Source organism: Mirounga angustirostris, unplaced genomic scaffold (genome assembly GCF_029215605.1).
Source record: "Mirounga angustirostris isolate CCGP_5_RB_7025 unplaced genomic scaffold, mMirAng1.0.hap1 SCAF_8, whole genome shotgun sequence".
Classification (NCBI taxonomy): Eukaryota; Metazoa; Chordata; class Mammalia; order Carnivora; family Phocidae; genus Mirounga; species Mirounga angustirostris.
The window spans coordinates 14,541,139-14,555,939 of record NW_026991716.1 but is presented as its reverse complement, the minus strand read 5'-3'; the positions used below and the strand labels follow the sequence as shown (position 1 = coordinate 14,555,939).

The 14,801-nt window shown below is 42.9% G+C and overlaps 1 protein-coding gene across 9 annotated transcripts in view; it reads left to right on the top strand.

Moving 5' to 3' along the window:
• Window positions 1-14,801, top strand: part of PHACTR1 (phosphatase and actin regulator 1) — a 316,524-nt gene that overhangs the window by 220,451 nt on the left and 81,272 nt on the right. For 8 of the 9 annotated variants that reach the window (XM_064597166.1, XM_064597170.1, XM_064597167.1 and 5 more), the window contains 2 exons: window positions 10,318-10,485; window positions 12,456-12,662. In XM_064597166.1, coding sequence (XP_064453236.1) covers window positions 10,318-10,485; window positions 12,456-12,662 — 375 coding nt within the window. The remainder of the gene's footprint in view (window positions 1-10,317; window positions 10,486-12,455; window positions 12,663-14,801) is intronic. The other variant, XM_064597165.1, reaches the window with a different exon arrangement.

Genomic DNA, 14,801 nt, shown 5'->3' with positions numbered 1-14,801 from the left:
GCTGTGACATCCCATTCGTTCCATATTCAGTCCCCGCCCCAGTTGCATTTTTGATATCAAAATGCCTAGGAATAGCAAGATGGTGAATCCTCTTCCAGCTACAAACCTTAGAGCCAGAGTTGTTGCTTGGAAATCATGGTCAGAGCCTTCATACTTCATCAGGATAGATGATGTAAGAGCCATTGGCCTTTGGTGTGGAGATGGGGGACAGGCAGAGCTGTCCCCAGTACAGATGAAAGACAGCTCTGGGAGGGAGACACCACCATGTGACACAATGAGGAGTTTGCAGTCCCTGCAAGCAGCTGAGAATCCACGTGAGCTATGGTGTATTTACCATGAGGTCCAGTAGAGGCGGGAAATGCTGATAAATCCAGCAGAAAACAGCGGCATGCAAGTGCAACCGAAACAAGCTCCCCAAGGTCAATGTCATTTTTGTGACAGGAAGTCCTTGCACCTCACATATTTAATGGCTTAGGCAAAGGCCTCTTATTAATTTCAAAATAGGAAATGAAATCCAGAACAGTAGCAACGCTAAAAAAGGCGAGGTGATTCTCTGAGCACAAAAACATGTACCACTCCATTCTGTGTAAGAAATCGTCCCGAGTATCGCAGCATCAATTAAATTCTGATATTGAACTACATCTTGTACAGATTTTCAAGGCAGTAGGTTCAAAAGGACCCTGAGTTACAAAGATGCTTATGTCAGACAGACAGATGGCTCTTGCACAGTCATTCCTCTGTATCAGCTGGTCAGAATAATCCAAAGACTTGTAGCTGCAAATCAAATGGAAGATTCTCTAACTTGTAGGTTCCTAACATACAGGTTCCCTGATCCTACAGAATCCTCTAGTGTCTGCCTCAAATCCTGGTGATACACAGAGACCGACAAACACACTCACAATGACTTTTCCACAGTGGAAAAGAAAGCCCACCAGAAAAGAGAGAGAGAGTGTGTGTGTATTGGGGGGGGGTTTTTTGTTTTGCTTTTGCAAAGATATTCAGTTCAAGTCTTTCTAAATACTCAGGAATCAGATGCATTCATTCGCAAACAGGCAATGTTTGAGAGGCATGTATTGCTTTCTGTGCATGTTTAAAATTCTACAAAATGTTATCTGTAGCACCATTTTAGTTTAATTACATCCATTCCCTGAACTCAGGCAAATTGAAGAAAATATCTCCCACGAAAGTTGACACATGCCAGGGAGCCATTTCCAACTTCTTAGGTTTAAAGCTTTTAACCTTTCAGTAAAATCCTTAGATAAATTCTTTCTTAGCTAACTGTTGCTCCGCAAATCATTTGGCTATGAGAGCCTCTAGGAGCTTTGATTACAATGATTTAAAAGGTGGTCGGGATTAATGGGAGCTTTACCAAAGTTCTGTATATTGTGGCTCAATTGACACCTTTGTGGATTTCAAAACAGCGACTCTGCCGCCTTCAGGGGTGGGTTTTTTCCTGCTCTAGTGGAAAAAGTCTATTAGTTTCCAGAAAAAAGAAGTCAATGAAGTCTTTACTTCGTGCCTTTACTAATATTAGAACCACCACTACGAGAGGAACACTTTCTTGGGAGAACACCTTCCACTTTAACTCATCATCCACCCGGTGGAGGTGCCCTTTTTTGGTCAAAGAGCATGTCTGGGAAGCTAAAATGAGAACATGGAATGGGCTGAATAGTGGCTCTTGTCTCAAAGGGAAACACGAGTTAGCAAATGCTTGCAGTAGGCTCTCCTTACGGATCTTCACAAAGCTAATGGTCTGCTTTCACATAGGTGGATTCACTTTTTGGGTTTGCTTTAATGATAGCCATTGAGGATCACCAGTAACTGAAAATGTGTTTGAATTTTTCACCAGCGTGCCTGCGTAGATTCTACACATTTGCATTAGCAACAAAGATGCAGTTTAATGCTGCTCAGGTTTCCGGTGTAAGATTGACACATGATGCTTCACTTAGGTAGTCGATGTTCTGTAGGATGGGAACATAAATGTAGCCAGGATTTCATGATGTCATTCACTCTTCTCTGTTGCAAGGACTTAACAGTAGCAGAATTTGGGTTTTAACTCTGTCATTTACGTGTCTTACTTATAAAGGATTGCTATACTGTTCTTTCCCCATCCTTGAGGAAGTAAAATCTCAAAATAAGTCATTTTAAATGAGATCACATACTCTCACCACTTACTAGCTCATTACCTACCAATTATATGACTTTACGTAAGTTATTTAAACCATCTGGTGTTCACTTTCCTTTCTACAGGGAGGGGAATCTTGGTACCAACCCCACAGAACTGTTTTATGTATATATTAAATGAACAAGTACCTGGCTCATAATAAATTCCCAACATGTTGTTTAAGGGGTTGTTACTATTAGATAGAGAATGTCCAGCATTGTACTTGGCATTCCAAAATGCTTAAAAATATTTCTTTGACCATCCCTTTCACTGTCCCATTTTTTCTCCCTGTCTTTCTACTGTATATAATAGAGAGGCTTTGTGGGTAGAACACAGGCTTCTAGCTCTATGCTAAAACTTAACAGTTTTTTTTAATAAAAATATAACACTTTATTGGCAAACAATAAACCTGAACTCCATTAATATATTTCCCAGTTCTTGTGATAGACCCAAAGAGAGCAAGTCAGACAAGAAAAAGAAAGTCTAAATGAAACATGATTTGCTGTTTTAGCTTCTCTGTTATTTAGACTTATTTGTAAGTTTGGGGGGGTACTTATTCTCATTTCTTCCCACTGTCCTACACATAGCACTTTGATCTGGAAGGAAGTTGGGCATTATCCAACACAGCCCTTTTTTGTTTTCAAGGGACAGAAACTGAAGTCTCAAAAGTTCAGTGACTTGTTGCAAGCCAATGATGGCAAAAATAAGAACAAGGCTCTCCCCGTGCTGAGAGCCTGGGTTCTTTCCATCATACCTGCTGCTTCTCTCTTCCCACACAGCCCTCCCGAGAATGAGTTAGGGGTGCTCACCAGCACTCTTCTGTTCGAGGACACACGGAGAACATGGTTTATAACACCATCCTGTCTGTCACCTTCCATTTCTTTTTACCTGAGATAGAAGAAGCATTCTCTTCTCCTGAGGCTCCAGATGCCTAAGGATTTGAAGGGTCCAATATTAGTGCTCTTGGTAAAGGCTAGTCTGGAGGAAGCCATTGACAATGACTCGTGCCCTCCCCCCAAGCTGGACCTCACGTCAGCCCCCCAAGAAGAAAGTCTGGGCTAAGGTGAGGAGGAGAAATGCAGAGTTCACTCCAGCACTCACCATTTGGATAGATCCGCTCTACCCCGTGGAGAAACAGGGACCTAACGATGAGGTCACTGCAGAGAAGGATAAGAAGCCAGGCCAAAAAAAAAAAAAAATGAGGACTTAGGGAAAATCAGTGCCTCCTTAAGAAACCAGAGGAGTGGGGAAGGGGTTTTCCCTCCAAAGAAAACTATTATTTTTTCATTTAATGTAACAAAGCGGCATGCAATTTTTACATTGTTTTGTTTGTTTGTTTTACAAATGTAGTAGCCTCTTTACAGGAAAAAAGTTTTAATGATCATTAAACTCCACTTCTATCTTGCCAAATTTACTTAGGAACTTAGTCAGCTGCACGCATATTTCATTTTGATGTGATCCCGATCCACAGGTACACATGGTTCTCCATTCTGCTTTTGTACTTGACATTATTTCAGATACATTTTTTAATGTCTGGGCACCACCCACATGGTCACTTCATTTGCATTTCTTTCATTCCCAGCAAGTCTCTGCATTTCCCAAGAGGCACCTGGGACGCTTGACTTTTATTTGTGCACATACTCTCCATACTTGGAATAGTCCGTCTTCTATTAGCTGTGTTTGCTCCTGTCTCCCCAGGACACTGCTCTTTTTACGTTTGGCATACAGCATTTTATTTTGCAAATTAAAAATCAAAAAGTTTTGTGAGTAAGCCAAAAACTCTCCATCTGGCTTCCCTCTTATGCAGTCTGAATAAATAAATATGTGTGTGCACACTTACTTATACTATGTATTCTAGTTTTAAAGTTTTACTTTTTTTTTGGTCCATGTGAAATGTATTGCCATAATGGTTCAATGTATAGATGTGAAGCAATACTTTATACTCAAAGTCAACTATTACTTATTTAACTAAAGATGTCTTATCCAACTAGAAATGCATTTTTAAACATAGGTTTTTATATAATCCATATGCATATCCTAGAAAATCAGATTTGGGGGGAGAGCTTAAGTTTATATTAAAGTATTTTTTTAGGGGCACCTGGGTGGCTCAGTCGGTTAAGCATCTGCCTTCAGCTCAGGTCATGATCCCAGGGTCCTGGGACCAAGCCCCACGTTGGGCTCCCTGCTCAGTGGGAATTCTGCTTCTCCCTCTCCCTCTGCTGCTCCCCCTGCTTGTGCTCTCTCTCTCTCTCTCTCTCTCTCTCTCAAATAAATAAATAAAATCTTTTAAAAAATAAAATATTTTTTCAGAATTAAAATTGATACTTTCTTGTCTTCAACTTCAAAGCGCCATGAACCATGAGCCCTCTCAGAACAAAATATCTTTTATGTGATTTTTAATGTTATTTAACGTAAATGTTGTTCCGTGGCTATCTGTGAAAACCTAAAAGAATTCCTATTGCCCATTCTCCATGTGACCTTCATGTTTAAAAAAACAACTAGAGGGGGAGGGGGGTGGGGGGATGGGTTAGCCCGGTGATGGGTATTAAGGAGGGCACGTACTTCATGGAGCACTGGGTGTTACACAAAAACAATGAATCATGGAACACTGCATCAAAAACTGATGATGTATGGTGACTAACATAACATAATAAAATAAAATTTAAAAAAAAACTTGAGTTAAGCTTAAGCTTTGAGAAAATTTCATTGATCAGAAGGTGTCAGTCACCCTAAAACCAGAGAGTATTCCTAAAGCAAAACAATAATCGAGGAAAATTAAAACAAAAAAAACCCCTTGAATATAGACACAAAGGTGACATCTGGTTCTAGGTGGATGGATATAACTCCTACATAAACCAAACCAAAACAAAACATTTTTTAATGTATCTTTTGAGCCAGTTCTCTGGATCACAACTGTTACGTAAATCATACTTTCAGAACATTAAAGAAAATTCCATGCGAGACAAAATCCCCCTCAAATACGTGGTCTCCTGTGCAGAGCGCAAGTCTTGTATCTTACTTCAGCTCTTATTTCTCTTCATCAGCGTCTCAGGGTTTTCTTCCCACTCTCGCTTCTTTTTCCACCTCTCACACTAATTCCTCCGGGTGTCTGTGTTTCTGCATTTCTTCATCTGTGTTGTCTTTGTCCTCCCTTAGCACTTGGCGCCGTGCCTGGTTTGTGGGAGGGGAGGCAGGATGGGCTGTGGTAAAGCTCCAGGGCTCAGGGGACAGCAGACCAGGCAGGGGTTTCTACATGTATCAGAAGGTGCTGAAAGCAAACGTCTGCCTTACTCACAAGGTCGTTGTGAGAGCTTGAGGCTTCTGGGTTGTGATGCGTGTTGTTAATTACAGGCTCTTGACAGATGTTTGCCAGTTGAATGAATTAATTCACCGTCACCTTTCCCTTCACTCTCCTTGATTTGGTTGTTAACCTGCCTCTACCAACATCTTCATTTCTTACATCTCACGAAGAGAAGGCTGGTACAATTTCTATGACCAGTTCTATAGCTTAGATCCATTGCTTTCTGTGTCTCGTTTAAAATTCACAACCTTGACTTACACTCACTTCCACATCATGTTCTCTTGTCACTTCTGTGACCTGGTTTTACCTTGTTAAATATGTCTGCAGCTGGCTCACATTTTTAATTTTCCACTCTCCCCTCCGGCTCTCCCCAGTCCCATATTCCTTTGTGACAAGTTCATATTCACGATCCCTGGTTAGACAAATGCAACCTCCTGTTTTCTTGTCCTCTTTGAGGTTTAATCCAACTGTCTCTGTTCTGTGTTAGCCCCATAAATGGCATTTCCTGCTCCAGACCTCATCATGATAAGGCACTGTTGCCGTCCCAGTTTCTCTTGCATCTCTGATTCCTAACCTCCAAGCCAGTGGGTCTCAAAGTATGGTATTCTGAGCAGCCAAAGCAGCTCCAGCATCCCCCAAGAACTTGCTAGCCATGCATATTCTCTGTCCCACCCCAAAACTACTGGTGCAGAAACTCTGGGGGTGGAACCCAGCCCCACTCCAAGGAATTGCGATGCCCACTGAAGCCGGAGAAGCATCGTCTCAACCCCTCTGGTCTCAAGAGCCTTCCCCCTTCTTCCTGTTCCCACTACTCATTCCTTCTACTGGTAGTTGTTGTATGCTATTTTGGAAACCATTATTACAGCATTTTAGAAGATCATGTAAAACATCAAAATAAGTTCTAATACTATATAGGGTAATATTATTTTTAATATTATTTTTAATATTAGTATAAAGAGCAAACTCTTTCTCATCCCCCATAACAAGAGACAGTGATGATCTTGATAGATGAAGGTACAAATAATCCATGAGACTCCTCTTCATCGGGAGGGTTAGGTTCTTTCTAAAAAAGAAAAAGTTTTTCTAGTAACGCAAATTAAAATGCCAATAAAAACCGTGCTTGTAAATAGAAAGGACACTGAGAGTTACATACTCTTCAAATTAATAGAATTTGGAATTACCAAACATTAGGAATTCCCAGCTGATTGCTTAGCATGATGATGAGTAAATGGGGTCAGTTATATTACTATTTCTACTTTTGTGTATGTTTGAAAAGGTCACAAGAGGAATTTTAAAATAGCTGTTACTTAACAGTGGCAACATCATTGTAGCCCCATATTAAATGAATCCAAATCAGATGGTCTTCACTTTTGTCACTACCATTCTTGGTCATAAATGATATTAACAATGGATTTGTCATACTTGTTGAATGGTTTCAATTTATTTCTGCTAGATTGAGATATATATATTTGTGTATATATAGATATATATAGATACAGATACAGATATATATACATACATACACACATATATATGTAGGTAGGTAGATAAAACATGGTTATGAAGGTCAATATTGAAGAAATGACCAAAAGCTATGAAATTCATGTGATCTGTCCATAGATCAGATGTATGTATCAGATGCTATGTAAATAGAGAAACCCTTCACAAAACAATTTTAAAAGATTCAAGTATCTGTCACTTAGATATTAAAATATTAATACACAGAAGTTTTGTCTATTGGAATTTCTCCTAAAAGGGGAGAATTCTAATTGCAGAAAAAGCTTTATGCAGGGAAGGGATTGGCAGAGCCTCCTGTTTCATTATATCATAAAACATGGGAAACCCCATTATGATCAGCCATAGGAAGATAGCTAAATAAAATTCAGTTTATTCATCCAATATAATCATTAAGATTATAATTATGCAAATTATAATGTTTATAATAGTAAAAAAAAAAAAAGGCATTAAATCCAATGTGTAGTAAGATCACAACCATGAAAAATATGTACCGAGGGGCGCCTGGGTGGCTCAGTCGTTAAGCATCTGCCTTCGGCTCAGGTCATGATCCCGGGGTCCTGGGATCGAGCCCCACATCAGGCTCCCTGCTCCGTGGGAAGCCTGCTTCTCCCTCTCCCACTCCCCCTGCTTGTGTTCCCTCTCTCGCTGTGTGTCTCTCTGTCAAATAAATAAATAAAATCTTAAAAAATATATATGTACCAATAAATAAATTGTTCCTGTTAGGTTGTCTTACTCTTTTTTCTTCATTTTTATCTTTTTGGTGGAAATGTATTTTTAGAAATTATGACCGTGGAATTACCAAGACTGTTTCCTCTCCAAAGCGGTTTGGGTCTTTGCAACTTAGCAAAGGTACATTTAATCTATGCGGAGCTAAATTTTTTGAGAGTCTCTATGTCCCTAGGACTGCTTCTTCAATATTAGCAAAGCCTCCAGCACTAAGCCAGCCGCCTTGATGAAACCGAGATTCATAGAGTCTAAAGGAATCCAACTACAGTTGTATCTTTTCCCTAGCACTGCTTCTAGGGTACTTTTTTTTTTTTTTTAAGATTTTATTTATTTATTTGACAGATAGAGACATAGCAAGAGAAGGAACACAAGCAGGGGGAATGGGAGAGGGAGAAGCAGGTTTCCTGCTGATCAGGGAGCCCGATGCGGGGCTCGATCCCAGGACCCTGGGACCATGACCTGAGCCGAAAGCAGACTCTTAATGACCGAGCCACCCAGGTGCCCCTTCTGGGGTACTTCTTACCTGCCCAAAAGTACAGCAGTCATTTGATTCTATCATTGCCCCAAAGAAGCAGAACTTGGCAGCGGCCCCGAAACACCCCCTCCTCCTCGGGTTGTCTTAACCGAGACTTTTATTACACTGGGAACATCAAAAATCAAAGTGGTTTCCTGGAGATGTGTTAAACTGAATGACAGCAGCATCATTATTCCACCAACTGGGAACATGAGACGGTGCTACTTTCCACAGCATCAGTGTGAACATGCTAAATTCAAATGTGTTAAGGGGACCGGGGACCGTCCCCGACAGGACGGCAATGCAGGAACGCACCCCCGAGGCCCTTCCCTCCTGAAGACTCCCGGTTTGGCTGAGTACTTAGAGTCCACACTGCGCTTCTTCTCTTATCAACAGGGAGTAGTAATCATTTTGTAATTATCGTTATACTAACTGCCGAGCCATTCCGGGCATACAGAAAGGCCAAATGAAGAAAATGGGGAGAAAGCCACAATCTTAAAGTGGGTCAGTGCTTTCTGTCGTCTGCCTCAGATGATTTTTTTGCATATCTATTCTATTTTTTTTTCCGTGTTTATACAAGATTCAGGTGAAATAGCCTATGTCCTTGAACCCTATGCTGTCGAAAGCCTGTCGGTTTGTAGATGACTCTGTTGAACGTGTTTCATCAGGCCAGTTCTAACTGGGGAGGGAGGGGGCTGGAGGAGCATCCTTATACCACCACATATTGTTGTGTATAAAATTAAAGCCTTGGGGGGCGCCTGGGTGGCTCAGATGGTTAAGCATCTGCCTTCAGCTCAGGTCATGATCCCAGGGTCCTGGGATCGAGTCCCGCATCGGGCTCTCTGCTCCTTGGGAGCCTGCTTCTCCCTCTGTCTCTCTCTCTCTCTGTCTCTCATGAATAAATAAATAAAAATCTTTAAAAAATAAATAAATAAATAAACAAGTAAATAAATAAATAAATTAATTAATTAAATTAAAGCCTTGGGAGGAGCATCACACAAGAAAAGGATTATTTATACAAGATCCACCTTGGAGTTGTGTCACTGTTTCATTTCTACAAGTAAATCCTCTTCCAGTTTTAAGGCAGGTAATTGCTTTGCTGGTTTCTGTTTCTGACTAAGCATAACTTAGGAGTCTTTCATCTGGATATTTATTCATCTTACTGGAACAGCTTTCCGTCCTCTTTAAAAATTAATTTGATTTTAATGCCTCTTTATTTAGGACTCCCCTGGGCTAGGATGAAATCACACTGGGGGAATTTTGATTTGACAAATGGCCATTGTGTGGGAGCCTTTGATCGTCTCCTGTGGTGTTAACTAGCTGCTGGCCCCTTGCTTTGAGGAGCTTTAAGCAAGATCAAAGTCAGCTCCCCGCAAGGGCATGACCCCTGGTGGACACTGGGAGAATTCTGGCACTTACTTCCAGGATCCTTAGGATGCTGCGGCCCTCAGCTGTGGCCTGAAGCCCCCTTTGAGTGGTCAGTACTCATTCCCTCAGAAGGTTTGCAGGTGGGACCTTCCCAGCAGCCAGTGAGGAGTGGTCCCTGTTGTCAGGAGGGAAGCCTGGGGGAGCTTCGAGCTCCTAAACGTTTATCTGCCTGGAGAAATTGGATGCTGGCGGGAGTAAAGACAAAAGAGGATGCATTTTTCCTAGAGCCTTAGAGAACCATGCATCTGGTGTTTGTTGAGTGGCATGAAGCCCTTGGCTCCCTAAAGTAGGCATTCCTAATCCTGGTTTTCCAATCCTTGAGGCCTGCTCAGTTTTTCCAGGTTTTCCAAAATTGGGAAGAAAAGTTAATTTTAATTCACTTTCATTAAAAAAAAAATACATACAAAATATGGTAGTTATGATTAGAAAGATGGAAACAGGCAATTTGCTAGAGGTCACTGAAAATTGCTACCCTCATAGTCTGATGCCATATGTCTAAAAATAAAATAAGTATCTGAAAAGCAAAAGAACAAGTGTAGATTTTACAGATTGACCTTGATAAAGATTGTTCAAAAACATTTAGATTCAATTAGCCGACGATAACTGTCACCCTTCCCTGGAAGGCGGGCATTGTCTAACTGTGCCATCTCCTTCTCGCTCCCACAGATGGGGAGCTCTCCATATCGAATGAAGATGATTCGCTGGAAAACGGACAGTCCCTGAGTTCCAGCCAGCTGTCTCTGCCAGCCCTGTCCGAAATGGAGCCGGTTCCCATGCCCAGGGATCCCTGCTCATACGAGGTGCTCCAACCTTCAGACATCATGGATGGGACAGGTAATTCCCCTGGTTGACTTGCATGTGGCATTTGGGACCTGTAGCCTGGCTGGACTTGGAGTTCTGTTTTGCACCACCCCAAGCCTAAGAATCTCCTGGAAATGGGGACGAAACTGCCCAATCAGTACATATTTACACTTACTGTTCTGTAGTTTTTCAAAAACATTTTTTGGAATCTTAATGTCTTTAAAGAAGAAGGCCCTGTTTTTGTACTGTTGGGGATTTAAAATGTCATTGGTTTTTGTTTTTTGTTTTTTTCCCTAGCACTCGTTTCTACTAAGCTCAAGCTAAGGAATCCTACGCTTCTTCTAAAGGATACCTATCTAATTCACGTGTTTGTAAAACCCTGGCATGGCCTTTAAGCCCAGTCTCCATATACCAGCTAATGGTTGCATCAGTTTAGCAAATTGTATCCATTTACTGTACACAAAGGATGTGTTCATTGGCTATTAAATTGTATACAATTTACTGGCTAACTCGTATGCAGCTGACAGGTGATATTTGGTACCATTGGACCATCGCTACTTCTTTGGTCCAAAGCCCTCTGAATGGTCAGTACTCACTCCCTCAGAAGGTGGGATCCTCCCAACAGCCAGTGAGGAGTGGTCCCTGTTGTCAAGAGGCGAGCCTTGGTGGGGTGGAGGGGGAGGGACCTCCCGGAATCTCCAGAGTGTGGGGAGAAAGACCACATCCTTTTTCCACACCGTATGCAAAGTCTGCATCAGCAGGGCTCAGGTGGGAAGACGGGAGAGCTGGGGTCACAGAGTCAATTCCATGCTCCACTTTGGGACCTGATGATAACGGCATCCCTTGGGAGAGGGGGAGAGCTGAGCGCTCATGAGGGCCTTGGTGCTACAGGGGACATGGCAACCCGGATTAGGGAGGAAGAGGAGGTCAGGGGAGAGTCACTGGAGTCATGCCAATCAGCAGCGATGAGAAGCAGGATACTATGCACCTGAGCTACATTCCCCCCCAGGCTGAGCAGGTTTTGCCAACTTAAAGCAGTGAATTGTGTTTCTCATCCAGCCTTTCTTGTGACATTGGAATCACACAGATTTGACCCTTGGAGGGATATCTGTCATCCCAGTGAACTCAGAGTTTCAGTCTTATTGGCCAGGCTGCCCCCGCCCCTCGCCCCAGGACAGCTCTTAACTGGAGCCAGTCGGGGTCTCCCATGGCCGAAAGGTAGAGCCAGACCCAATGCCGAACAAAGAGAAATGGGGGAAATCAAACAGAAAATCATCATTCCGGCAACTGAGAGGAGAGAGGAAGCGGGGAGACAGGAAGACGTTGTCTTGGTGCATCCTTTGTCTGGTCAGAGTTTATAGGAGCCCCTACAACTGCTTGGCTGGCCCCAGAACCTGGACGAGCAGCCACTCCGGGCATGTGGGGATGCCCGGCCTGCTGTCAGCCTCTAGACTGCTTCATTGCTTCATGTCCCGGACCCGGGGAGACCCAGTGGGCAAAAACAAGGCCCCAGAATCTCCTCTGTCTTCCACTCGACAAAGGGCAAACAGGCCCAAGGGAAGATGCCAGCATTTGGTGCTGGTTTGGTTCAGAAGGGGCACTTTGTCCCTGACCCACTGCACCTGCCGTCCGTGGATTGTTGCCGTGGCCCCATGAGTCACGTTTAGAGCACTCACAGAAGGTGTAGTGTAAATGCCAAGTTGAAGTGGTGAAGCTTGGGATAGTTTGGAGAAAATGTCCTCTTCCTTTTTCCCCCCTCTTTCCCCCCCTCCACCTCTCCCTTACTGCCTCAACCTCCCTGATGTGTCCCTCCACTCCCTCGCCCCCGCTTTATTGGATTTCTAGCAGCCTCTCTTTAACTCTCCCCACATTCACGACGGCCTGGAACAGTCGGTGCTCCACTCTGTTGCTAACCCACACCCCCGGTCCTGTGTGCTCCTGCCGGCCCCACCTGCACTGCGTTTGTGTAATGTCTCCTGTGTGTCGTGTGGTTGTCCCCTCAGTGTCTGAAGAGAGTCCCTCTGCCAGTGAGTCTGGAGTCCTCCTGTCCCAAGATCCTTCAGCCAAACCAGTCCTGCTACTGCCCCCCAAAAAACCTGCTGCTTTCTCTGGAGACCATGAGGAGACCCCAGTGAAGCAGCTGTCCCTTCTCAAGCAACCCCCCGCCCTGCCTCCCAAACCCACTGCCAGGATTGCCAACCACTTAACAGGTGAGTCAAGATGTCTTCCGGGGACGTGCAGCCCTGCCTTCCCTTCAAGGGATAATCTCTTATTCTCTTTCTTTTTATCTGAGCCCTGTTGCACCTCTCCGGTGAGGTTGCTCTGTGGGACGTTTGGGTGTTTCCATGTGCGTCTTGGTACACGCAATCGTGATCTGGGTTTGTGTGTTTTTGTCAAGAAGCATTCGAAATGCACCCACCAGCCATATGCCAAGAGCCCCTGTCATGTGTATCTGTAAATATGTACATTGGTATTTGTGTGACTGACTCACGATGATTTGCCCATCGAGGTGAATTAGGTTCAATGTCAAAATCTTTGCAAAGATGAAGAGTCGTACCTTGTTCCCTTTGTAATGAGTTTGCCAAAGCTTTAAAGCTTTTGTCTTTAAATTATTGATCTGAAGCCCGGCGTATTTCCTCTATTAAAATTCATGTCTGTGCTGTTTGTTCTGCTAAAAAAAAAAAAAAAAAAAAGTAGAGACAATCTGCAAAGTATTGTGTATTGTGGGAAATACTTTTAAAAGACGAGTTAAGTTTTGTCCTAAAATGATTTTTACGTTTTCGTGTTGAAAGTGTTAGTGAACGTACCCACTGCTATTAAATTGGGCACCTAATGAAGTTGTACTTCACTGCCCATAAATCAGACACTACTTTCTGATTTAACGTTGGGGTTTAATTAAAGAGTAAAGATTTCAGGGGGTTGTTTCTCTAACCTTGAGAGCCATTCCATCTGATCAGCTGCCTTTTTATAGTGCACTTGATATTTTCGTAGTTTCTAATTGATCTCTGTACATTTTTGTGAGACGTGATGAGGATAGAGGTAAGGCAGAATATTTGCCTCTTTTATAGTAGAAAAGCTGAAGTTTAAGAAAAATGAGTGCCATTATCAGGCCTAGCAGGAACTCTGCAGCGGGGGCACGCTTAGACCTCATGCTTCCTAATTCCTCACCCAGGGAATGTTGTCTCTGCGATAGGAGGGTGTCTCCCACGTGGTGCTGAGTTTCATTCGAGTCCAGCTTAAACACAAGATTGAGTCAAACGGCTCTATCCACGTGTGTGTCCATCCAAGCCAGATGTTTGTGGTTTGAAAGAGCACATTTCCATCTAAAGGAACCGTTCAACACGTTAATAACACTTCAGTCCAGTGCCCCAAAATGTAAATGCATAGAAAAGCACAAAGGAGAAAATGCCCTCATAAACTTGCCTCTAAGAGAGAACCATTGTCTGTTTTATCTGTCTGTCTAATGAAAGTCAAATGCCTGCTATACATAGTCTCTTATCAGCAGCTTTTTGCACGCAGTGCTATCTTGTGGACTGATTCTCCTGTTCATAAATACTCCCCAACATGCTTTTGTTAGCTGCCTGGTGTGGAGTAGGATTTACGTGTTTGGCCCCTTGTGGACTCTCCCATCTCCTGTTGTAAAAATCACCACAGTGAACATCCTCAGCGGCATACGTTGATTTATAAGCATCGGCGTTTCTCCTAATTTCATTCTAGGTTAGAGTTGCTTATTCTAATTCTAGAAATCAATTCTATACCTTTGAAGAGCTGTAGGCTTTTGAAGGCTTTGATGCCAAATTTCCCTGAAGATTAAATATTGCGAAATAAACTCCTGTACGTAGTTCATATTTATTCGTCACACAGGTGCTAGGTATCAAAGTGGATGCAAATGACAGTTTAATGTATAAATTTTACATGTATATATTTTGTATGTTATCTATATGATATGTACACATAATGCAGTACCAAAATACTTTCCGGGGTATCAGTTGGATTTCCATGCAATCCGATAAAAGGGCATGGAAGGGCTGAAGCCTGAGCTGTCCCTTCAAGCATAAAGGGCATTTATAGAGAATGAGGGGAGAACATTCCAGGAGAGAAGGCCCCGCTCAGAGGCCCAGAGATGGCATTGTTTTGGGTCCATGACCAGTGGCCGAGCTGGGGCAGAGGGTCCGTCTCAGGGTGTATTGAGAAAGGGTTCACTAGGTAAGGCGTATGAGGATTTAGATTCTGTTCCCGTGACAGCAGAGAAGCTTTGGAGGTGTCTGAGCAGGGGAGTAATGTGATGAAAACTAGCCTTTCAAAGATTTTCCTGGGTCACTGTGTAGAATGAACAGAAAGAGACGGTG